The 26,296-nt window shown below is 36.9% G+C and overlaps 2 protein-coding genes across 2 annotated transcripts; one reads left to right on the top strand and one right to left on the bottom strand.

Moving 5' to 3' along the window:
- Window positions 1-1,619: 1,619 nt before the first annotated feature.
- On the top strand, window positions 1,620-5,487 carry LOC110681677 (putative clathrin assembly protein At4g02650). The gene is made up of 4 exons (XM_021857816.1): window positions 1,620-1,846; window positions 2,630-2,948; window positions 3,645-4,077; window positions 4,187-5,487. The coding sequence occupies exons 2-4, from the start codon at window positions 2,706-2,708 to the stop codon at window positions 5,290-5,292; spliced, it is 1,782 nt and encodes a 593-aa protein (XP_021713508.1). The 5' UTR covers window positions 1,620-1,846; window positions 2,630-2,705; the 3' UTR covers window positions 5,293-5,487.
- Window positions 5,488-5,879: 392 nt separating this feature from the next.
- LOC110681797 (phosphatidylserine decarboxylase proenzyme 3-like) lies at window positions 5,880-25,651 on the bottom strand. Its single transcript, XM_021857922.1, has 15 exons — window positions 25,065-25,651; window positions 15,889-15,972; window positions 15,689-15,780; window positions 13,881-14,036; window positions 12,710-12,795; window positions 11,870-11,980; window positions 10,881-10,981; window positions 9,873-9,920; window positions 9,520-9,666; window positions 8,667-8,762; window positions 8,499-8,572; window positions 8,297-8,387; window positions 7,566-7,652; window positions 7,424-7,474; window positions 5,880-6,423 (listed from the first exon to the last, which is right to left on the bottom strand). The coding sequence occupies exons 1-15, from the start codon at window positions 25,239-25,241 to the stop codon at window positions 6,313-6,315; spliced, it is 1,512 nt and encodes a 503-aa protein (XP_021713614.1). The 5' UTR covers window positions 25,242-25,651; the 3' UTR covers window positions 5,880-6,312.
- Window positions 25,652-26,296: the final 645 nt, after the last annotated feature.

The following is a 26,296-nucleotide window of genomic DNA, read 5'->3' as shown; positions in this document are numbered from 1 at the left end:
TCATATGAATGCGATCCATATCGAATGCTCATAGTGGTCCAAATAAATCCGGGAAAATGCTCCAAAAATCTGCAATTTCCTATAAAACAATACCAAAGCTACGAAAACACATATTACTAATAAAAATAGCTCCGTAGAGCCAAAAATACTCCTAAATATGACCAAGGAACGGGGGTAAATCACTATATAAAATGGATATATCAATTATAAACCGAAAATCAAAGAGAAAAATCAGAAAAGAAACAAAGATTGGGCTTTTCACCAGTAGAAACCGAAAGCCCCTTCAAAATTTAACAATGGAGCCTAGGGTTTTAAAGAGATGAGAGAGGTAGAAGAGTTTAAATGAGTGATCACCAAATGGGGTTATTTTCGCCGAATGAGGGGTTACCACTAGTGTTGTTATAAAATGGATATATCAATTATAAACCGAAAATCAAAGAGAAAAATCTGAAAAGAAACAAAGATTGGGCTTTTCACCAGTAGAAACCGAAAGCCCCTTCAAAATTTAACAATGGAGCCTAGGGTTTTAAAGAGATGAGAGAGGTAGAAGAGTTTAAATGAGTGATCACCAAATGGGGTTATTTTCGCCGAATGAGGGGTTACCACTAGTGTTGTTCATCGTCCCAAGATTGGACCGAACCAAAGACCGGAATATTAAAATTCAAGATCGGACCGGTTTGCTTTGACCGGACTAAACCAAAGATCGAAATTTTAAATTTACATTTTTGAATTTTTTTTCTATATTTTTGAATAATTTTTATTATATTATGAAAAATATGAAAATATAAATACAAGAAAAATGATTATTTAGTGCCTATTTTGAACATCTAAAATGAAATAACTTATTATATTAAAATGTTTGTAGCATATTGAATGTACAAATTAAACATTTAAAAGATTTTATTCATATTTTTACCAAAAACATCCGATTCGCTCCAAGACTTGTTTAATTTTAAAAATTTCTCAGGATCGGAACCGGTTTTAAACTCCTCCCTGTCCATTTTCCCGGTTGAACTAATTTTTTAACACCCTTTTTAAAAGTGAAATAAGTGAAAAATAAGGAAATTCTTCAAAATAAGTGAAATTATTTTATTAATAGTCAATACTAGAGAAAAGGGGTTACTCGAATTAATTGATGTTACTTGTATAATAAGTTGGGGTAGATCTAACGGACAAATAAAATAAGGTTAATCGAATGAATAAATAAGTGTTATTCTTATATCTTTCAAAAAAAAAAAAAAGTGTTATTCTTGTAAACTAATGTGGCCACACTGTGTGGGTGACCACATATCCACGTACAAAACTTAAACAGATATTATTGGCAATTCATATTTTTAACACCAATTTTTTTGCTCTAACCCCTTCATTGTATAATTAATATAGATACTCGTAATTTTTTTTTACAACGTAAACAAATATCAAAGACTAAAGGAAAAAGTAGTAAAGTTAAGACTACAGCTATTTGCATTAGTTTAGAGTCGAATATATTTACCCTAAAATATAGGAATATTGTATGGTTGCCTTGTGAGATTATTTCCGGCTCATACGCTATTGAGATTTGTATACCAAATCCCAAAACAATTAATCAAATGAGAAAAAAAAAAATTGAAAAAGGGGGAATGAGGATAAGAAAATAATCTTGTTCTCATTTCCTCATCTTTATTTTTCGATCATTCATAACAATATAGTGTAAATTAAAATTGATTTAATTTGTACAATAGCATTTGTTATTGTTTTTATTTGTATATGCTTTATAGATTAACGAGGGGATTAATCATTCCAATTGAATTTCAAACGACAAATTATCAAGTTATTACCCTATTGATGACCATGGATTGACAATTGTGTAAGTATATAAATTATTTTTATTTTATTAGGAATCAAGAAAATGGTAGATCCTTACAATTTTTTCTATTGTGTTCATTGAATATTTGTTAATTTTATCATTTAATTGCGATAAATTTTAATGTCCTTTTTTTTTTTGATCAAAAATTTTCATGTCCTTGACTACTCATTTTATTTCCATACTCAAGAATGTAAAAATTCTTCAACGTATTTTAGAAATTCATTGAAATGTTCTTTTCAATTTTCTTAAATATAATATAAGATGTTCATAAAAAAAGAAAGTAGAATCACACATTCATAAATCATAATTGAGTCTTATACATTTGTTTTAAAGAGAGCAATTTAGAAGAACAATTTGTCACCATTACACATTTGTTTTAAAGATGCTCATGAATGTAGGTAGTACAAATTTGTTTTAAGAAAGCAAAACAAATCTCTGTAAGATTGATTATTCTGGTTTCTTAATAGAGTCATTTGCACCTTCATATACAATCATCATAAATATATATGTGAGGTTTTGTGAATTATAAATACTCCGATTACTTATTTTACCATCATATTTGTCTTCTTATCTAACTTTATTACTTTAATCTGTCTAATTTTTTCTGCATGATTGAGATAAGTACTTGGCAAAAGTTTGTATACAATGGTAGGTGTATCGGATACATTGTTCTAGTCATCTCAAAACCCATATAAGTCAACAATGTGGTAACTTTTTTATACTATATACACCCGTTCTATATAAGACCATGGCCTGCTAATACATTGCATGCATGTTTGGTAGTGCAGAGACAACACCAAAAAAAGATATAAGGAAAAGTTAGATAGCCACAAAGAGCCTCAGAAACTGAATAGAATTCATGGCATTTAGAAGAGCCATAGGGGCAGTGAAGGATCAAACTACCATTGGGCTAGCAAAGGTAGGAAGCAGCACCTCGTTATCGGACTTAGATATAGCCATTGTTAAGGCAACCGGCCATGATGAGTATCCAGCTGAAGAGAAGTACTATGATGAGATCTATAGCTTGACTTGCTACTCTCGAGCCTTCATTGGATCTTGTGTTAGTACGATTTCTAGGCGCCTTAGCAAGACCAAAAATTGGGTAATGTGACTATGTACTTATGATTTGATACAATGCTCAATCTTTTGTTTGATTTGCTGATTACTCAAGTTAGTAGGCAGACATAAATATGCAGACATTAGCTTGCTTCCCCTTTTCGCCTTTTATGATCAAATTGTAGCAATTGAAAACATCTAGCCTAGGAGTCTTGCAGTATTAACTAGTGTTGGTTGTCAAAAGTTAGTTGAAGAGGAATAGTTTTAACATCCTCATCAGATAACTTCGTCTTAACATTACCAATCTACCATAGAGCATGATTGCTCGGCAATTAATCAAAAGACATCACAAAGTCTAAAGTTTGCAATTGCTAGTAAACTTATCACATAATTCAGTAGCTATCAGACTGTCTTGTACAGTGGCGAGGCTCAAAAGTACAAGGACATAATGTTTACAACTAGCATGCCTTTGAAGCCTCATGATACTAACCAACTAAACAAAAAAGTCTCTGAAAGACATTTTGAGCCACAGCTTCCAAGCCAAAGCAGTAACTTCAAGTCCATGAAGAGTGCCCATATATAGCAAGGTCCATCATATAACCAATTGACATGTATAGCGAGCATATCACTTGGGTTTAAAAACGAAGATACTCATAACATATTCACACTTGTACCTAATGTAACCAAATAAAGATAACTCTCACATATATATTGCAATATTTTCGTACTTTTAAACATACAGGTAGTAGCCTTGAAGACGCTAATGCTAATCCAAAAGCTGTTATCAGAAGGAGACCCTGCCTTTGAACAAGAGATATTCTACTCGACAAGGCGTGGGACTCGCATGCTCAATATGTCAGATTTCCGAGACTCACGGTCTAACTGTTGGGACTACTCAGCATTTGTAAGGATGTTCGCCTTGTACTTGGACGAAAGACTTGAATTCAAGGTACAGGGAAAGAGGAGAAATCATCACCATAGAACACGCTCCTATTCGTCCTCCTACGAAATGCAGCAGCTGGAAGAGACATACCGTGATTCAAGTAATAATGTTTCTGGTTCTGGTTCTTCTCCACGGACAGTAGCAACTACTGACCTTTCCACTGAACAAGTATTGTCTGAGATTCACTACTTACAACAACTTCTTGAAAGGTTCCTTGCAACCAAACCATCAGGTTTTCACCTCCCTGCTCATCATCTTATTATTCCATGTATGCATAAAACTTGTACCCTTAGCTATTTTCCTCGTACTAACGAATCGTTGTTTCTTGGTTGAAATTTAAGGTTCCGCAAAGCACAATCGTATTGTAATAGTAGCTCTGTATTCAATTGTGAGAGACAGCTTCCAGATATATTATGACATTACAGACATACTAGCTATTCTGATCGATCAGTTTATGGAGTTGGATATCCCTGAATGTATCAAAGTACATGAAATTCTTTGTCGTATTTCAAATCAATTCGACGAGCTCGATTCATACTACGCCTGGTGTAAAGACATAGGAGTGGTACGCTCCTCTGAATACCCTGAAGTAGAGAAAATCACCCCAAAGAAGCTTGATCTTATGGACGAATTCATAAGAGAAAAAGCAGCTAGTATCGTAAACAAATTGGCTAACATGGACAGAAACAAAAAGGAGAAAGAACCCGCCTCACTAGAGGAGAAAGAAGAAATTGTTAAAGATATGAATACAGTAAAGGCACTTCCTCCAGTAGAAGGTTTCCCACAAGAGGAAGAGAAGGAACATGGGCCAACGAAGAAAGATGAACCGCAAACCAAAGAGGCTGATCTAATAAACTTGGGAGATGATGCTCCAACAAATGAAGAGCATAAGGATAACGTTGCCTTAGCATTATTTCATGGAGCAACAGGCAACGGCCTAACCCCACCTCCATTGTGGGAGGTCTTCAATGACACATCAAATTGGGAGACGACACTAGTCCAATCAGCTAGCCGCTTGCCTCGCCAAAAGGCTTCCCTTGGGGGTGGCTTTGACACAATGCTATTAAATAGAATGTATACACAAGGGGCAACTAATGCAGCTTTAGCTGCTAATTGCATGGGGGGAACAGGGAGTGCTAGCAGTGTGGCTCCAGGATCCCTTGGAAACCCCAAGATGCTAGCATTACCGGCTCCATCATCATCTTCAGGCTTCTATTCGCCAGTCGTAGACCCATTTGCAGCTTCATTGGCTGTTGCCCCACCACCTTATGTGCAAATCTCAGAGTTAGAGAAGAAACAAAGACGGTTGATTGAGGAAAAACTTATGTGGCAACAATATCACAGGGATGGTATGCAAGGCCATGCTGCACTGTCAAACATACAACAAATGCCCACCAACATGGGGGGTTATGGTCATGGATATAATGCTTATCATTACCGATATTGATGCTGAAATGAATATTAATACCATAGAACATACACAGTAGGAATTAAGGTATTTGTTGTAAGAATGAGAGCCTCTGTAATTTAAAGCTTGTAGTAGTGAAGTTCAATATAAACTCCAAGGTTTGTGAGTAGTCAATGTCGAACATTAATAGTAAGCAGTATAATTATAATAAGCGGTACTTAACAACATAGTTAGACTATTGACATACTAACCAATTAGAGGCCAGAAAAAATGCCACTTTCAGTACTCTACTGGGAATCAAAGAGAGACTAGGTAACTGAGAATCACTTGAACTCCTTTCTATACACATACAGACAGAGTTCACTTTCTAGTTGCGAATGATGCGATAAAAAGCTGGTGACGAAGGGCAATATCAAAGAGGGAAATCTTACATTACCGAACAGTTGAACACTCAACAGCAGCGTGAACAAAAATAATAATCTAGTGAGTTATTCTATATTTCAGACAAGAAGAAAAGGCCAAACCTATATATTGCAGTCTAGTTCATATCAAAATCTTAAATTAAACAATTTAACATAAAGGTTCTGCCATAGACCATTCTTCTGTTACTGGCACACTACCACCACTACAAAGACTACATGTCTATATGATATATAGAAACTGATCAATAGAAACATCAGACTTTGATCACACTTCATCATGCACTAAACTAAGATGGCATCATTGTTAACTATACAATGGGACAAGTTACACGTCTACCAAAGAAGTTTGTTCATCATTGTCTCGTCATTATCATCAACTACCTGGATGTTGGCAAGCATTACAAAACCCAAATCCCTATCCTATTAAGCGTGGCAATTGTAAGGAGAGGGATTTAAAGTCACTAGTTCGTAAGCAGACAAAAACAGTTGAAGATTATGTGACAAAAGTAGGAAACTGAAAAAGGAAAAGAAAAAAAATGGCAAGAGAGAGCTGCAACACACAGGCTCATGATTCGGTGTGCAATGAACTATTGCACTGCACCAAATTGTATCAGGAAATGACTTGGTAGCCATAGCTTCATCGTATATTTGTTTTGGTAGATACACCCAGCGTCATTCCTACACGAACCAAAGTCTCAAGAGATCGGGCACTATTGTCTAGGAGGTCCTCGTCCAGTTTTATTGCGCCCTGCAAAGAAAATAAAATCAATAGAGAGCATGTCATCGATCTCCAAGAATCATTTTATTCTAGTAAAATTTAGATTGGCACTATGATTCTACTAAAACGAATGCAAAATACGGAGTATGATTCTTGAAGATCATTATTCAGTTCTACAAAGTTAATTTTTCTTGACCCAATTTGCATATTCACTTCTATCTATACGGGTTCCTCTTAATTTATACAATTATGGTTGACATAAACAACTATTTCCTCTGTTTTATGTTTAAGGCCCTCTAGTCCTCCAAATTGATTGGCATGCATTTCTAACAAATTATCTTTGACAACAGTAGCAGTGTGAATAAGAGCATTATGCCAGGAAATTTTCCATAATTTATTGTTAGACACGACTGGTATCGAAGAGAGTGATCTGAGAAATAGTGATTGCAAAAAAAGCAGAATCAGGGAACCTCCAAATATGGCATTTCTTCTTACTGACAATATTCAAACAGTTATGCACGGAGAACAAGTAAAAAGCAGAGAGAAAATGATAAGACTTTCTGCGGATAATATTTATAAAACAATTGTAACTAAAAACTTGTTAACAATTTCAGCTTGAGCCTAAATGTGGACCATCATATTGCTAACTAGAATAATGCATTTAATCTAAGAGTGAGAAAAGATAATACTAGAATAAAACTTAGCTTGCATATGAAAGGAATTAACGGATTTTGAGACTATAACTTGTCTTTATCAAGAACAAAGTTCTATTACATAAAGCTTTTGTATCTAGAGTCAAATATTAATTAAGTTCTGAGTGATACTTGCGGTTTTAGTTCTGTAAATGAAAGGCATCATGACACCTCAAGGGCATGAGTATTTTTGTCTTCGGCCCACCCTTTTTTTAAGGGTGAAATATCCTAGCTGTCTTTCTTATACATCTATTTATTCGTACTACATATATTCAAAATAATTATATATATAAATAAAATAAAATATAAATTTGAATGTAATTTTACAAGTGAAATACCTTCTCAAACACACAAATTACAGTGCTTCCACCAAATGAGAAGTACCCAAACTGCAACATCAGTAAACAAAAATTGTCAAGGAGATTGTAAATGGAGAAAATAGGGACAACATTCACCAAGTAGAATTCAGGAAGTCCCAACCTCCTCGCCCTTCTGAACATAGTCACCTTGTTTCCTAGTAAATGTAATGCTGCCAACCATTGTTGCTCCAATCGCAACAAAAGCTACCTGCAACCAGATTAATGATAGCTTAATGAAAAAGAACAGCTTCTCTTCCTTGGGAAGTAGGAACACTAAGATGACCAGTCTAAGCAATACAACAGCAGTCATTCAGATATACAGTATTTGTGGCAATGCTTTAATAGGACTTTCAGCAGCTAGTCAAGTCTAAAGACTGTCAGGTTTCCAAGGAATGAGATGCAGGAGCATATCGGTGGAATATAAGAGTTCTATTACCTATATACCTTGCCCTTTCAACCTATTCTGTTTCTTGCAGAGTTAACTAACGCTTACTTAGCAGTGGATATAACTGAATGGTTAAATACTTAATAGCAGTTTTGTTAATAAACATTCACACACAAGTAATATACTACGTATGATTTTTAAATATTTACATCACACAAAGTAGAAAATGAAGTAAAATCAGTCCCATTGATAAATTTAAATGTAATGGACTATGTTGTGAACATGAAAAACAAGTAAAGGTGTGTAACAAAAGAATCTACTTATTAACAACAAAGTCCAGCATCAACTTTGATAATAGTTGTGAAATAAAGAGCTCAGAAACTTTAACCTCAAAATATGCAAGTAGGTATTCCACTGGTAACATTTATAAAACCACGTTCCCGAAAGAAGCTTATAGCAACACTAACCTTTCCAAAACATGAAGTTGAAATGATAGACACAGCTCTCTTATTCTCTGTGAAGACATCACAAAGGCTATTTACAGCAATAGGATTAACCTGCCTCATAATCGGAAAAGAGAAAAGTGAAAATGAGAAACAAAAGGCAATATGGGTAAAAAAGAGAAAAGAATGTCTGATTCTATAATCACTTAAATTTCAATAATTCATAGTGTATAAGCACCCAGGTATATGAACAAATCGCTCAACGGTCCCCGAAACTGGTAAGTGAAAACGATGATAATCCTGCAATAATAGTTAGATTATAATTATGTCTAAATGGTAGAAGGAAGCTGGCTGGTTAAAAAAATCTTCTTAAGATATTTACTTTACTAACTACCTGAGGAGCTAACCGAAATATCACCAATGTTCCGCCAATAAAATGACTGGCAGAAACATCATTTCCCAATAGGCCTTGAATAGAGAATTTCCGACCCTACATAATCATAATATCAGCTAGGCGGCAAAACTAAATTTAATCATACAACTAGCACACCACTGACCATTGTTCTTTTATATTTTATATACTCTAATTTTTAAGATTTATGGTAAGGCCAAATTTTCTATAGCAGAGCCAAAGCTTGTCCCATGAGAATCCACCGAATATTAGTGTACTCTAGAAGTCCCCTATAGGATAAAAGACTACAGAAGACAGGTCTAGGTAAGTTACAGGGGCAAGGTCTTAAGAGACCTAACTATATTCAACATTTATTACTATGTTGCTTATCACGCCATATACAAGATACTTCTTCAGTAAAATTATGATCAATTCATATAGATTCAAGGCAATACGATGTATTCAATAGTTTGCAGCACCCATCCAGAAGCAAGTATGATACAGCAGTAAAAAATGACAAATCCCATATCAATATCTTCAGCTCTATATACATTCTCTCAATCCCTATCATAAGCACACAGTTATTAACAAAAATGTTTGGCAAGTAGAAGCTCTCAGATATTCAGATGTAATAAATCAAATAAAGAGATAGTTGCGATATTGTATCGATGGTCAATGAAACAAAACAAGTAGGATAACTCTTTCTGCTGTCAAGCTGCCATGTTTTGTAGAGCAAAGTATGAGGATGAAAGTTTCCTTTAACATTTCACTGTACAAATGCAAAGATCAACTTGTATTGAGACTAGTTCCACAAAATACAGTTTTCTCCTTTAAATATACAAATGGTATATGGTACCTTGATCCAGAATCTAGTGCTGTCTTCCACATTTTTAAAAGCCGTTAGACGAGAATCTGCACCACATACTGCAATATCATCACGATCCATGAAGGCAATGGGTCTTGCACCAGGCTTTAGTTCCCGAATGAAAAATTCATTAAAGGTCTGTACGATCAAAAGTGGTTAATTGATTGTGAGAAAATGACATAAGGTTTAAACCCATTTTGATAAGAAATGAACAATGGAGACCTAAAAAAAAGTCTTCATCAAATCATGACTCAAGGACATCCCACATCATGCTTAGAACAAAATTTACAATGGGTGCATCACGTAAATATAAAATCAAACCATATAAATTCAATAATTTATACCTTGAAGTGATCCAGAGGGTATTTTGTTTCAGATAAGTTCAGCTGATCCTGCAAAATATAAAGTGTATATAAACAATTTACTATTCAGCATATTATATTAAGAACATATGAGGTATGATTGACATACAAAAATAGAGTATTTGTTACTAATGAGCGAAAGATCAATTTTCTTTGCACATCAGAAAAATGAAGGTGAACTAAAAATAAAAGAATAGTAGAGATAGGTAGTCATATTCTGTGTTATAATCAGTCATTTAAATTGTTTTAAAATGGCATAACACAGTATTTGAATAACTTTTAATTAATCCGGTAGTTTACATGGAAGCAAGTAATGAATTTGAGCTCTCTAATGTACTCCTTTTTTTTATTTGATCTAAATGTCTAGTGAAAGTTATCTACTTAGCTCTTCCTCAGGTAAATAAAATATTGGATGTATGAATCCATACAGCAGCTAAGATATTCTGTATACAGTCTTAGCTCATCCCATCCAATATAAATCCCAACACACCATATCAACAATCTACTGTTTTACTGATCAAGGAGAGCCCAAAATAAATAAAATTGATTATCACTATTTTACTTGCATGGTGCATGTTAGTCAATTTTTTATTGGGCCATAAGAAAATTGATAATCACTTCACAATCTGCCAGCTAAAATGGTAGTGTTATAATTTTATATTCAGTTACTTTTTAAACAACACAGAGAAAAGGAAATAGCGGGAATAATTAGACAAAACCATAAATGCAAATATTGGACCATAAGAAAGAAACAGACCCGCCCTTCCCAATAACAACAACAAAGCCTTAGTCCCAAAATGATTTGGGGTCAGCTAACATGAATCGTCATAAGGAACCGTCCGAAAGGGAAAAAGTGCCTAGTAAGATAACTGATTAAATAAAAATTGGCCCCTATAAACAACACAGCTAAAAGAATTTGATTGTATAAAGGAAGAGGACAGTTGTCATCATTACCAAACCATCAATAAAGGGAGAACAATAGTACCATACCTTGAAAAGTTCAATAAATTTTGGTATCTCTTTTGTAGAACCAGCCGAGTTCATTTTTTCTCCTTGCTTTTCAGAGAGTTTTTGCATAATTTCTTTGCCTCCTGCACCACAATCATGAGTAAAATACAGTTTACATACAAACATAAAAATAAAGGCAATTGCAATATAATCTACTAATTTCTAACAAAATTGGGAGGGGGGGGGGGGGAAGTAGAAGACATGGAAATTTTAGCTATAAAAGTCCAAATTATACAATTGAAAAAAGGTAGCGCAATGCAAGCTTATAATTCATATAAATTATTCAAGGTGTAAAGGAGCACTGTTGATACAGTCTTGAAATTGACAAGTACCATAATTCGTGAGATTAAATATCTAAAAGACCAAAACAATCTATGAAAGAATACTAGAATAGTACTCTCACGTTTCTTTGTTCTACCCAATTACTGTGGATACAAAGATCAAGTAGAAGAGAGGAGGAAAGACATCCATGTATTTCTACTGTTTAGAGGACAGGGATAGAATAAGGTATGAATAATGGGTTTAAATGGGTCCTATGTAGTAACAAGGGTAGGCAACAGGGGAAAATATATTTAGCTATAAAATTAAAGTGATAGTAGGTATAACACAATGGATAAGAACAGATAAGGACTAGAAAAATAAATAAATAAATAAATAAAAGTAAAAAAATTATACAAATGGAGGGAGTACAATGAACTCGTCATAGAGTATTTTAAAAAAAAAAAAAAAAGTTTCTATGAATTACATTTTCTCTGTAAAACTTGTTAGCCAGAGCAACATATTAAGATAGGTGTAGAGCTGTTGAAAGTTCCAAAACAGCATGACAACATAACAAGTAAAAAACAGACTAGACATAAGGACATCTGACTCTATAACTTATAAGTATCTGACAAGTTGGCAAGGCTGAAAAATAAGATCAGATACAAGCAAAGCCTCTTCTTATTAAATTTATTACACTTAATTGATTGTACCTTTTCCGAGAAAGTAAAGCCCCGGTTTATTTTGATACAAGGATCTCATTGCCAAAATAATCTTTCCATCAATCAGTTCTTCCACCAGCCTCTTTGTTGTACGATAAAAAAACCTAGAGCATCAACATTACATTTTATCAACAGAACCGAATAATAAGTGTATAATTTGAGATGCCAATTTATCAGAAAACACGATATGTACTCCAGAAACATATAGTAACTAAGGCTAATATAATATAATAATTTACGCCAGCATAACTAACATTTCCTGCATACCCAAGATACAGCCCACATAACGTACTTCAGATACTAATGAAAGGCAGACATGGGGGATGTGAAATGGGAACCTAAAAAAGATGGACGGAGTATATGTATTCAAATAACTCACAGACATATCATGATCATATTGATCCCTATTAAACTTGTAATGTGATTGAATTATAATGGAAGTTGAATACATTAGAATCTCAAATATATTCATTTCTTAATGAGATATGTAACAATGTAAGGTCATAATATACAAAGTATGTTATATGAATTGATGGATTTGGTTCCAAAGATATTGGCTTTATATTTGTATGAGGGAAGCTAATGGTTCACATTTAGTTACAGCCAGAAGAACTACTCTAATATCCGGATTGAAGGACCCAACATAAAACTCTCATCCTTCCTGGCCAATGATGAAACTCAAAAGAATCCACTAGCAAACTATCCTTCTCAGAAGAATAGAATAGCAAAACAACAGTTCCAGGAGGATAAAAAGAACCAGCTATCTTAGCATATAGGGAGGAGAGTGGTAATTAGTGAAATAAAGCTCAAAAAGACCTTCCTCTTTCCATACCAGAATATGTCCTGCCTTTGAGCCTGAGTTCAAGCCAATGCCATAAGAAGAGTACTGTGCCCACTCACTCAGTTTGAGTAGCCATCTAAACACAGCAAAACAGAAATAAAATATGAATATTATTATAAATCTAATAAAAACTTCAAGAAAAACAGCAAAAGCGAGGTTACAAAGCTATACTGAAAATATGAGGGGTAACAAAAATACAGTTGGGCTGTTCACCGGTTCAAGAACGGACCATATTGGACCGAAGACCAGCAAGACCCGCAGATCAGAACAATTATGCTAGGACCAGACAAGAACAGACTACACAAGACTGTTACAACCAGTCTAAAACCTAGACCAGATCAATTCAGGCCGGTTTTAAGACAATTTGTATGTTTCTATACTTCGTATTATTTTATTACATTATAGAAAAGAAGAGGAACATAAATACACCTTCCGTTTTTTTTTATTTCAAAACTTCCTATAAACAACCCTTTTTTTTAATTGCAACACTTAAATGGAAATACTATTAACTATTTTATAACATCTCTCTTCACATGGTCCCCGCCCATACCCAACCCATTCTGTTTTTTAATAATTCCCTTCCCTCAATCCCTTACTCTTACATAAACTATTCACCCACTATCACTTTTACATCATTTTTTTATAACTTAACAAAGCCCACTTACTTAATAATTTAACAAATTCAAATCAAATGCATAAAACTCCTTGCAGGTCAAAGGGTTGCAATTAACCCAAAAAAAAGGATTGAGTAAAAGAAAATTGATAGTTCGATAAATTTTTTGAAAGTATAATATTGAATAGCTCATAATATACATTATAAAATCTTCCTCACATATTTAAGGAGAAAATCAATTAATTTCAAGGCTTATATGTATATTTTGTAACAAAAAATTGGTCTAGTCCAAGACTGATTTTTAAAGGATTTGGACCGGACCAAACCAAACCAAAGACCATATATTATACTTTTCAACTTGGAGATCGGACCAATTCTTTTTTATTTGGTTCAATCTCGTCCAGTACATTTTTTTTATACGGACTAGTTTTGCACACCCTAATTGACCCAGGGGCAAAGAGCCTAGGAGTGTAGGCTGTGAGATTCAGCATTTGATTAATTAATTAATAACCGGAGTACTAAAACTTGCATCAGTGAGGTATCCTTACCCATATGAAGCCTGCTTATCTGTTAAAAATCCCCCACTCATTGCATTGTTTCCTGTCCCTTCATTGAAACACAAGGTCATATGAACCATGCTACCAACCTGATTGGAAGCGTCAAGGAGCTCACCACAAACTGGACAAGAGTTAATGAGGGATTCCCTGTAAAACAACCAATTAATAATAATTCAGATACTCAAAATATAAGAAACTCACAAATCATAGCTGAACAAAGAACACAATTCCACACTATTGCTTACAAAAGCACACAAATAATAAGGGCTGTTTGATTCACATGGGGTAAATGAAATGGAATTAAGAAAGGGTAAGAGAGAATTGAAAGAAAAACCCTTTGAATTAAATTGTTGTTTGGTAATATTTGGTCATTCAAAACTCTTTCTCCTCTGACCATTGCACCACCACCACCTTATCCCTTGTTTATATGTCGCTACCACCCTTCCTTGCCGCCTACCCACCACCGTCGTCCCCCCTTCACCTAGCCGCCACCTCCCCACCATTCCCGCCCCTTCGCCTTGCTGGCACTGCAGCCCTTTCTCTCCTCTTTTTGTTTCATCACCACCATTGAAGCTCAAATTTCAGGTTTTAATGGTCAAATTTGAATAAGAAAACTCTACAACTACAGTTTTCATGGTCAAATTCGACCTTTCAAAAGCCATAATTGAAAATAAGAAAAGGTAATTACTCATTTTTAATCCTTTTTTTTTTCAAATTTTAGGGTTGTTGGTAGCTTTTATATGGAAGGGGGTTTTCAAGGGGATGAAATTTAAGGGTGAGTGGGGGTGGTTTCGAGGTAGGTGAGGCGTGATTTCAGGGAAGGTAAGGCCAATTTTGGATGAACGGTGGGGTGGTTACGAGGTGATAATGGTGGTTTTAGGTGGTTAAGGTGTGGTTTGATTTGTTATGGGTGGTGGTATTGATATATGGTGGTGGAGATGAAGGTAGTGGTGGTGGTAATGATGATGAATGTGGCGGTGGTTGGATGGGTGTGGTTGCAAGAAAGGGAATGGAAGTACCATAGGGGGATGGAAAGTCATGGTATAGGGAATTACCACGTGGGTAATTCAATCTTCAAATCCTCCATCACTACAAATTGCAATTGTTCATTGACTAAGTATTCCTCTCACCTTTTGCTTTTGTATATGTTGCAGCAAATTTGTCTTACAACATCCAAGAGTGACATTAACTAGTTGACTTAAGTGGACATTGGATTTAGGAATCACCAACATGCATTAAAAGAAAACAACCTGATCATTCTGTTGGCACTTAATGGCAGTATTCCTACTGATTCTTAGCTATATTAGAGAAGCTTACAAGTTAAAAAAAAAAAAAAAAAACAAAAACAAAAAACCAATTATCTTAGGTTGAGATAAGCCCTAACCTCTAAGAGACCTTGGTGATGATGTTAAAAATAATATTGATATAATCCAAACTCCATTAAAGCCTTGCATAGATCACCTTCTACTAATACTTAAATTATTTGCATCAATAATCTATTCTCCTACAAGTATCATAAAAAAAATTTCATTACTACCATATTTCATTCTAGCAATTTTTTTTTTTTTTTTACAAACTAAGTACCGGGCAACTAAGCTGATAGCAATTTAAACCCACATTTTATTGAGGAAATTCATGTATAAAAAGTTAATAACATAATTTAAAAATTTTAAAAATCTACCCGTGAAGGCGTGAACCGATAATGAGATCCCAATTATATTTCTTAGGCTAATTAAATCAAGCTCTTACACAACATACTTTTCTTTTTTTTTTTTTTTTTTTTTGAAGGAACAACATACTTTTCTTGATGATAGGAAAGGAGGGAAGCCAATTCGTCGATGCTAACAACTCCATCCCCGTTTTTATCTGCATCCTTGAAAAGCTCGTCTTTCTACAAAGAACGGAATAAAATACAGTTTCTCAGAAACATAATAAAGATACAAACCAAACTTTCTAAAACTACACATATTCATCCTGAAAAGTAAAAAAGATGACAGACCTTGTCAGCTGCAGCTTGATTGCCAAATGCATCAATCAACTGAGAGAATTCAGAGAAAGAAAGGCAGCCATCTTCATTATAATCCTACAAAAAAAAAAAAAAAAAAAATTTCAGACTTTGGATATATTTATAATGTTCATTTAAAATAAAGGAAAAGGTAAAGGTAAAACTAAAATAAAAGAGCAACAGCAAGTAATAAGCTAAGCACAAAAGAAGTATCACTCCTTTCTTTGTAACACCTCTCGTAATTCCAGCTTATGGTGGTAATAAACTAATAATATGACAACAGCAATACAATATGCAACTTCCAAAGCATGGAAGCCATTGTTAAAATTGCTCAAAATCTTACATGTAGGGATAATAATCCAATTTAAATTTTAGAAACTTTTTCAGTATGTATGTAAAAGTGTTAGTGATGAAGATTCTGATGACATCAGAAATGGAAAATTAGCTAGTAAATACCATAGACTTTATATTGAAAATGAGCTAGCAAAAGATCATGTTGACAGGAGCAGAGCACAAAAGTACATCATAGTATTCATGGCAAAGATCCAAACAACAGCTAATTCATACCAATCATGTATGTTATTGCTGCTTGGAAATATAAAATGAAGAAAATCTGGGTTGCTGAATTGGTCAAGAAATTCATATCAAAGCTCAATGAATCATGTTGACAATGAGAAGGATAAAAAAGTGTTGGGAAGCTTGGGAAAAACGTCAAAGCTAGCAATGGACTTCTATACTTTATACATCAACGTATCAAACACAACAACCAAATGTATAGCTCTTCCAAATGGATAAAATCGTGCAAAGATTCTCATATAATCCTTGTACCACAACACTCCAAAGATACTAACTGATCGCTGATGTCTGTGCGGAAAGTCTGTTCTCCCAGCGTAACACAGGCCAACCATTTGTCTTTAAAAGTCATCTTTGCCTATATATATAAATCATAAACTTTATTACTTTGAGTTACATGCTAATCATGTTACAAAATAAACTTCTAGACAAAAGAAATTTCAGTTTTTAATCTTAAAAGCCAATGCCCCCCCCCCCTCTTGAGTTCTCCTAGGTTTATTTTGCCCAAATAGAGCTCAAAAATGAGGGTAACAATAACTCATGCTAAGACTAAAAATTTAACTTCATGTGTTATAGAAACCTATACGGTATATGGTATCGCTTTCCCTCTTCATCAAACAATCAAATGCAAATCCTATTAGAGAAAATGTTGCATAAAGGCAAGAGGAAACCAAGTTCTGAAACAAGTATACAAACAAGTATTCATTCTATTTTCTACTGATTGTCCCATTTTCTTTTGCCACGATTGGCAATTTAGTTATGACGGGGATGAGTTTGGATCAATGTATAAAAAGACTCAAGGCGCACCAAGGCGTTTCAGAGCTCTTTGCGCCTAAGGCGAGGCGCGCCTCATTGAAGTGAGGCGCATATAATAAACAATAAAAAAAAATCTGAAAAAATCTTTGTGCGCCTTAGTACCCTTAAGCTGCACCTTGGCACGCCTTAGATACGCCTCATCGAAGTCACCTCACCTAGACCACAAAAAGCACATGACCCTTAACGCCTTGCGCCTAGGTGCGCTTTTTCAAACACTGGTTTGGATATCGCATCAGGGATGATGAAAATTAATAGGTGATTCATACTAGTGACGTGATTTCCAATGAAACAGTCATGTACAAGGAATCAAGGATCAGTGTTTGAAAAAGCGCGCCTAAGGAGCTGAGGCGCAAGGCGATATGGGGTAAGCGCTTAACTTGGTTTGGCGAGGCGTTTTTGGTTAGGTGCCGGTTAGGCCCACACTAGGCACACCTTTATATAGTGCGCCTCACTTCAAAGAGGCAGCGCCTAAGAACACGTTAGACAAAACAATACAACCCATTCCATTACACCACAATCTCCTAGTCGTGAGAAGGACTTCTCAGCCTCATGATCCTAACATAAAATACATGAATTATCAGTATTGATTGATTAAGGACAGAATGGCAAGTGGGACCTTGCAATGAAAGATGAGATGAAATCTTTTTATTTCAAGGCAGACATGGAAAGTAGCTGAGTTACCTATGGGTAAAAAAGGCACTTCACAAGAATCACAACAAATGGGTATATCAAGTGAAAAAAGAGCATGATGGTTCTAAGAGATAAAAAGCTCGATTAGTAGTCAAAGGATTCCAACAAAAAGGAGTTGACTACAATGAAGTTTGCACATGTTGTGAAACTCAATACCTCTAAAACAGTGTTGAGTATTATTGCCATTGCAGATCTTCATCATGGGCAATTAGACATGAAAACAACATTTCTTCATGGTGATTTGGATGAAGAAATATACACGCATTGACCATAAGGTTTCTTAAAAAATGGGAAGGAATATACGGTGTGCTAACTTAAAAAAAAGTTTGTATGGCCTAAGAGAAGTGCAACGCAAACCACTAATGCTACATTACGAGATATCAATCAAGTTATATCATCTTACTACTTTATGTCAATGATAAACATAAAGGTATTTTGCAATTACCTCAAGAATAGTACATCAAATGTGTTGACAAAGATTTAATATGAGTAACGTTAAGCCAAACAACACGCAAGTCACTTTTGATTATCCAAGGACCAGTCTCCTCATACGGAAGAAGAAGATAAAGAATATATGGCTAAGTTTCTGCTAGGAACCAGCCCGAGCCCAATTTCCGTTTTACATACTCTAGAAGACCCAAGAAGAATCTGTTATAGGCTTGCTGAGCTGGATGTTTGTTATAACCAATTTTGGGGTAGAAGGGTATAATAATAATTTGCTGTAACAGTTTGTTATCAGTTTGTTATTAGTTTGTTATGGTGCTGGCATGCCTTAGCTTGGGATAGGCTGTTAATTGGGGGTATTAATAGGAGGTTTGTTTTTGTAATGAGATATTAGAAAATAATTAATTACAGAAGTCTGTAGTTGGGAGAGCTCCTTCCTCTCGAAAGAAGGTGTATTACTGTTTTTCCTTGTTGAGTAATACAACGTGCTAAGGCTGCCATTGTTAGCTTAGTCTCCAGCCTACATTGTTACACTGATTCCCAGCAAATTTGGTATCAGAGCCGTAACGATCTAGGCAGGGACAGTGATGGCTCGCTTGAACCACGGGCAACGCTTGGATCTCCTGGAACAAGAAATTGTTGGGTTACCTGCGCGCGTGGCCCGAGAGATCTCCACCGCGATGGACACTCTCAAAGCTGAAATCGCGAACCAAATTACAGCAGGACAGGAGAGACTCCGATCGGAGCTCCGATCTTCTCAAGAAAACGGAACCCCCGATAATTGGGACAACCCGTTTTCTTCGCATCCACAACCGCAACCGGAGGAAGGATTTCACGGGGGTCATGTGAACTGGAAATTGAGGAAACTGGACTTACCGGTTTTTGATGGAACGAATCCAGATGGTTGGATCCTTCGTGCTGAGCGATTCTTCCACTTCTACCGCCTCTCTGAAGAAGACAAGCTAGAGGCGGCCGTGGTGGCGTTGGACGGCGACGCACTCCTCTGGTATCAATGGGAGAATCGGCGGCAATCCTTGCGGTCGTGGGATGCGCTGAAAAGAATAATCCTACGCCGTTTCAGAACCACCGCAACGGGCTCGTTGCACGAGCAGTGGCTGGCCCACTACCAGTCCGGCACCGTGGTCGACTACCGGAGGCGGTTTATTGAGCTCCTAGCCCCCATTGATGATGTTCCTGAAGAAATAGCTAAGAGCCAGTATTTGAATGGTCTCAAGGATGAAATAAGGGTGGAGGTCCGTTTATTAGATCCGGTTTCGTTGGACCATGCTATGGAGTTATCTATGAGGGTTGAGGAGAAGTTGAAAATCAGCCCAAAGCCCAAGTCCTTTGGCAACCTACCTTCCTGGAGAACCCCAAGCCCATCTGTTAAAAATAACCCAAACCTAAACACCAACTTTCTGTCCAGCCACTCAAATATCCAGAACCCTAACCAAAACTCCACAAACACAAACACTACCCATAAATATCTTCCCCCAGCTCGACCATTCCCTAACAATACCAAACCCACCGGCGAAATAAGGCGGTTGACGGAGAAGGAGCTGCAACAAAAACGGGAACAAGGCCTATGTTTCCGTTGTGACGAGAAATGGAACCTAAACCACCGTTGTAGCCGAAGGGGGTTGAGTGTGATGCTCATGGAAGAAGAGCTGGATGAAGATGACAACGGTGAGCTATCTATGGTTGAGGCGAAAACCGATGTACTCCAGCCACTTTCTCCAGGTCCAGTGGTCCAGTTATCTCACCTGAGGTATCTTTAAGTTCTGTTATGGGTTTAACTAATCCTAAAACAATGCGTATGGTAGGAGTAGTAAATGAGAACCCCGTGGTTGTGATGATTGACCCCGGGGCTACTCATAATTTTGTGTCTAGTGAAGCAGCTCAAAAATTAGGTCTAAACCCCATAGAAACCAGAAGTTTTGGAGTAACTCTCGGTAATGGAGAAGCGGTGCAAGGAGAAGGGATTTGTAAGGGGGTTTTGCTCGACATTCAGGGAATCTCAATCATTGAAGATTTCCTCATACTCCCTCTGGGTAACTCAGACATGATTTTGGGAATTCAATGGTTAGAGAAGTTAGGCACAATTGCCACGAACTGGAAAAATCAGACACTGAAATTTCAGTGGGAGGGAAGCACCATCACTTTGAAGGGTGATCCACATTTGGGGCGGACTGGCATTTCTTTGAAGGCCATGTTCAAAAATTTACAGAAGGAAGGGTTTGGTTACTTGTTGGAATTGAACCACTCAGAAAAATCAGAGGAGAAGGAGCCGAACATTCCGGAGGTTTTTAGACCTCTAATCCAGGAGTTTCAGCAGGTTTTTCATATGCCTGCTGGTTTACCACCTCAGAGACATATTGAGCATGCCATTGTGTTACGGAGTGGGGCCAATCCGGTTAGTGTCAGGCCATACCGGTATCCTCAAACCCAGAAAGATGAAATTAAGAGGTTGGTGTCGGACATGCTCAGCGCAGGGATAATTCAGACCTCAACAAGCCCGTATTCCAGCCCGGTTCTCTTGGTTAAAAAGAAGGATGGATCCTGGCGTTTTTGTGTTGATTACAGGGCCCTTAACAAAGAAACGGTCCCCGACAAATTTCCGATACCCGTCATTGATGAACTGTTGGATGAACTGGGAGGAGCAGCAGTCTTTTCAAAACTAGACCTCAAATCGGGGTACCATCAGATTCGGGTGAAGCCTGAGGATGTGCATAAAACAGCTTTCCGAACCCACGAAGGACATTACGAATTTCTGGTAATGTCGTTCGGGCTGACCAACGCCCCTGCTACTTTTCAGTCTCTCATGAATGAAGTGTTCCGACCTTTTTTAAGGAAGTTTGTTCTGGTATTCTTCGATGACATTTTGGTTTACAGCCCCTGTGTGGATTCACATAAAAATCATTTACAGCAAGTACTGCAAACTTTGGCTGACCATAGCCTGTACGCCAATTTCAAGAAATGTGAATTTGGCAGAGAAAGAGTAGCGTACTTGGGGCATGTGATCTCGGCTGCAGGAGTGGAAGTTGATTCTTCCAAGATACAGGCTATGCTAGATTGGCCACCGCCCATGAACCTAAAACAACTCAGGGGGTTCTTAGGCCTCACAGGGTACTACCGCAAATTCATCAAAGGGTATGCTAACATTGCCCTTCCCTTGACTGAGTAGCTGCGAAAGGACAACTTTGGGTGGACCGAGGAAGCCACTTTAGCTTTCAATACTTTAAAAGCTGCCATGGTGAATGCTCCAATCTTAGCTGCACCTAATTTTTCTATGGCCTTTGTGATTGAAACAGATGCTTCGGGGCATGGCTAAGGGGCTGTCCTGCTACAAGCAGAGCACCCTATTGCTTATTACAGCAAGGTTTTGGGGAGCAGAAATAGAGAAAAGCCCATATATGAGAAAGAGCTGATGGCAATTGTGTTTGCTGTTGAGAAATGGAGGCATTATTTGTTGGGCCGACATTTCAGCGTCCGTACAGACCAGCGAAGCCTGAAGTACTTGTTGGAGCAAAGGGAGGTGGGTCAGGCATATCAGAAATGGATAAGCAAATTACTGGGATATACTTTCGATATTCACTATAAACCAGGAGTTACTAACAAAGTAGCAGATGCTCTTTCCCGCCAACACAATCCCGAATTTGAGTGTGGAACCATGGTCTCTTCATGTGGGCTGAGATGGGATTATGTACGGGCTTTCATTGACAAGGATGAAGCTCAACAACGCATAATTTCTCAGATTAAGAATGGGGAGGCAGCCCCCAAGTGGTTTTCTCTGGAAAACGAGATCTTAAAGTACAAAGGCAGGATAGTGATCCCGAAGCGATGTGAGCTCACGACCAAGCTGCTGAGGGAGTACCATGACTCCGCAGTAGGTGGGCACGCTGGTGATCTAAAAACTTATCAACGTCTAGCAGGAGAATGGTTCTGGTTTGGGATGCGCAAAGACGTGACACAGTACGTTCAACACTGCCATATTTGCCAACAGAACAAGCACTCGACATTATCTCCCTTGGGTCTTCTCCAACCTTTGCCAATCCCGGAAAGAGTTTGGGAGGATATATCCATGGATTTTGTAGAAGGGTTACCGAAATCTTCGGGTTGGGACACCATACTTGTGGTAGTAGATCGATTATCCAAGTACGGCCACTTTATTCCTCTCAAGCACCCTTTTACTGCTCAAAGTGTGGCATATATCTTCATGGCAGAAATTGTTAAGCTACATGGGTTTCCCAGTTCAATTGTTTCGGACCGAGATAAGGTGTTCCTTAGCGTTTTCTGGAAGGAGTTGTTCAGGTTACAGGGCACTCAACTCATGCGCAGTATAGCTTATCACCCTCAGACGGTCAAACTGAGGTTGTGAACAAAGGAGTGGAATCTTATTTGAGGTGTTTTGTGAATGGCAAACCCCATACATGGGCACGATGGTTACCTTGGGCTGAATATTGGTATAATACATCATTCCACACGGCCACTAATTACACCCCTTTCAAGGCTCTCTATGGACGGGACCCCCCTCAATTGGTGAGATTTGCTTCTGGCAGTACCTCTGTGGCTTCAGTAGAGGCACAGTTACTAGAGCGTGATGCTGTACTCGATGATCTGAAATTTCACCTAACTCAAGCTCAAGTTTATATGCAAGCTTATGAGAACAAGGGAAGGCGTGATGGGGAATTTCAGGAGGGTGACCTGGTATATCTGAAATTACAGCCTTACCGGCAAAGATCCCTGGTACGAAGATCAAATGATAAGCTCTCTCCTCGTTTCTATGGCCCTTACCAAGTGCTCCAGAAGATTGGTAAGGTGGCCTATAAGCTGCAGCTTCCCCCTGGTACGAAGATCCACCCTGTTTTTCATATTTCACAGCTTAAAAAAGCCTTAGGTACTGGTCACCGTCCCACTACCCTTCCTGCACAGCTGACTGCGGACTTAATTTTGGAGGTTGAACCATGGGAAGTGTTGGGTGTGAGGAATTCTCAAGCCTCTATGGAAGTTTTGATTCACTGGACGGGTTTGCAAGCCTTTGAAGCAACTTGGGAATTTTTTGATGAAGTTAATCTCAGGTTTCCTGATTTCCACCTTGAGGACAAGGTGCAAGCTTGGGTGGGAGGTATTGCTAGGAACCAGCCCGAGCCCAATTTCCGTTTTACATACTCTAGAAGACCCAAGAAGAATCTGTTATAGGCTTGCTGAGCTGGATGTTTGTTATAACCAATTTTGGGGTAGAAGGGTATAATAATAATTTGCTGTAACAGTTTGTTATCAGTTTGTTATTAGTTTGTTATGGTGCTGGCATGCCTTAGCTTGGGATAGGCTGTTAATTGGGGGTATTAATAGGAGGTTTGTTTTTGTAATGAGATATTAGAAAATAATTAATTACAGAAGTCTGTAGTTGGGAGAGCTCCTTCCTCTCGAAAGAAGGTGTATTACTGTTTTTCCTTGTTGAGTAATACAACGTGCTAAGGCTGCCATTGTTAGCTTAGTCTCCAGCCTACATTGTTACACTGATTCCCAGCAGTTTCCTTATGCCCAGCCATTGGGAGTTTGATGTACGCAAAGGTTTATGCAAGACCAGATATTAAACCTGCAGTGGGAAATGTTTGCTACTTCATATGTCAAATCAAGGTTCATTAGGAAGCAGCAGAATGGATATAAAGTATCTACGAGGTACCAAGGATAAGTGTCTGTACTTTGATAAAGGTGAATAAAAAGTACAACCATAAAAGCACCATAGATTATATATTTGCAGTTGGAAATACAGCGATAAGTAGATGATACTGCTTCAAGGTTGTTTGTTAACTGAGTTGGGATGCAGTTAAGAAAATAATGTATTGTACACTGAGAGTCAAAGTGCAATGCACTTGGCAATAAATTCAGCATTACAGTATAGAACTAAGCATAACGGACTTCGATAAAAATCAAGATCTCTATTAAAAGATGAAGTGCTAACACTAGAGAAAACACAAGGAACTACGAATCTGGCGGAGATATCTTAACAAAGAAGTAACTATTGACATAGTTGGCATGCTTAAGTAACATACGAGAAAGTTGTGCTGAATGGAGTAAGGCGTGAAGGCAGATTATGATCCCTCTTCAAGTGAGACATTGTTAAGCAATGACATCCACCAATTGTTAAGGATTGACATCCACCACTACTGAATAGCATATAGTAATTATATCCTAAAAATTTGAAATCAAAAAGTTCTTAACACAAATTATTTGTACTCTCTAAGTTTCTTTAATTTGCTTGAAATACTTCAAAAAAAAGTTAGTAATACATAACAAAAATACTACGTATATCCAATTATTATGTAGAGTCGTAAACTATGTGACTAGTGCAAAAAGTTAACCGGGCCACTTTAAAACAAAAGGAGTATTAAAATGTTGAAATTATGAATACACACTATGGATTACCATTTTTTTTTTCCAATTGAATAATAAATTAAAAGAATTTTGTATAAAAAACATAAAAGAAACCTAAACTCGAAGTGAGTAAAACAAAATAAATAAATACTTCGTAATATACTCACAAACACAAGTACGAACGAGTGCCGAGTACGTGAATCGTATAAAAGTACAAAGTACGTAAAGCAATAAAATAATAATAAAAAGTCAAAAGAGAGAAAACATACAGAGATGAGAGTAAGAAGAGCGATTCCGGCGAAATCATCTGCAGAAACCAACTTAAATCCATTTCCAGATTGCTTCAAACGACTATCACGCCGCACAACACGCCGCAGTTTTTGCCGCAACTTTGCTCTGCGACTATGAGATGATGAAGAAGAATCTTTCGAATTTCCATGACCCATTTTCTCTCTTCTATGTCAACAATTTACACGAAAATGGCGAAGAACAACCAGAATTTCCAATTTTGAACTACTTTTTCAAGGAATTAACAGTCGAATTAATGAAAATTAATGGGAATAAGAATAATAATTTAAATGGTCGGTTACATTTTTAGAATTGAAAAGGCAAATGTACTGAGCAGTTGGAGAATTTGACCTTGCTTTTTTTGGTGGGTGGATGTTAGGGTGGAAGTGGGGCATATTACTTATATGGGGTACTGTTGATTCGTTTTCTCTTTATAATCAAGGTTCAACATGGAAATTCGTATTTTTTCCGGCTTTTATTGACCGAATACTCGTGACAAAGTAACAGGCAAGGTAGTGGTTAGGTTAGACACTCAACCGTTCACTCTCAATAGTTGTGCAAGCCGGATAACTATTGGCGCATAGTAGCTATGGAATTAGTAGTGTATAGGATGGCAATTGTGAAAATAAAATGAAGTTTGGTGAAGGAGAGTGGGCCCACATGTAACGGTACAGTAAAAGCAAAACGGGGGAAGGAAAAAGAGAAAAAGAAGCGGGAATTGGAAATGGAGGGAAAAAAAAATGAGAATGGAAGCTCATGAATAATGGCGACATCACTGTTCTTATATTCTTGAATTCTAAAGACCAAATTGCAAATAAATAGTGGTGAAGTAGATTATCAGGATGAGAAATCATTTAGGCCACATTTTGGGTGTCGATCTAGCCAAAGCATTGGTGGAAGATGGCGAAGTCCGGCATGGATGCGCAAGGGAATTGCGAGTCGACGCTGAGAATGTAAGTATTTACCTTTGTTAGTGTTGTTTTTTTAAATTGAGGGTTATAATTGAGCGTTTGAAGTGGGTAATTATGAAATGTAGAGTTTTTTAATTAGAATAATAGGGTTAGGGCCGTTTGTTGTAAATTTCATTTGAACTTCAATCCAAGTAATTGAGTCAATATATGGCTAATTGGTATTGTTTAATTGAGGAAATCTTTGATATGAATGTTGATTGTTCATTGTTATTTGGTAAAATGGGTATTGTACTTGAGTTGAT

The sequence above is a fragment of the Chenopodium quinoa genome, unplaced genomic scaffold (assembly GCF_001683475.1).
Source record: "Chenopodium quinoa cultivar QQ74 unplaced genomic scaffold, ASM168347v1, whole genome shotgun sequence".
Lineage (NCBI taxonomy): Eukaryota > Viridiplantae > Streptophyta > Magnoliopsida > Caryophyllales > Amaranthaceae > Chenopodium > Chenopodium quinoa.
This window is presented reverse-complemented; position numbering and strand designations above follow the sequence as displayed.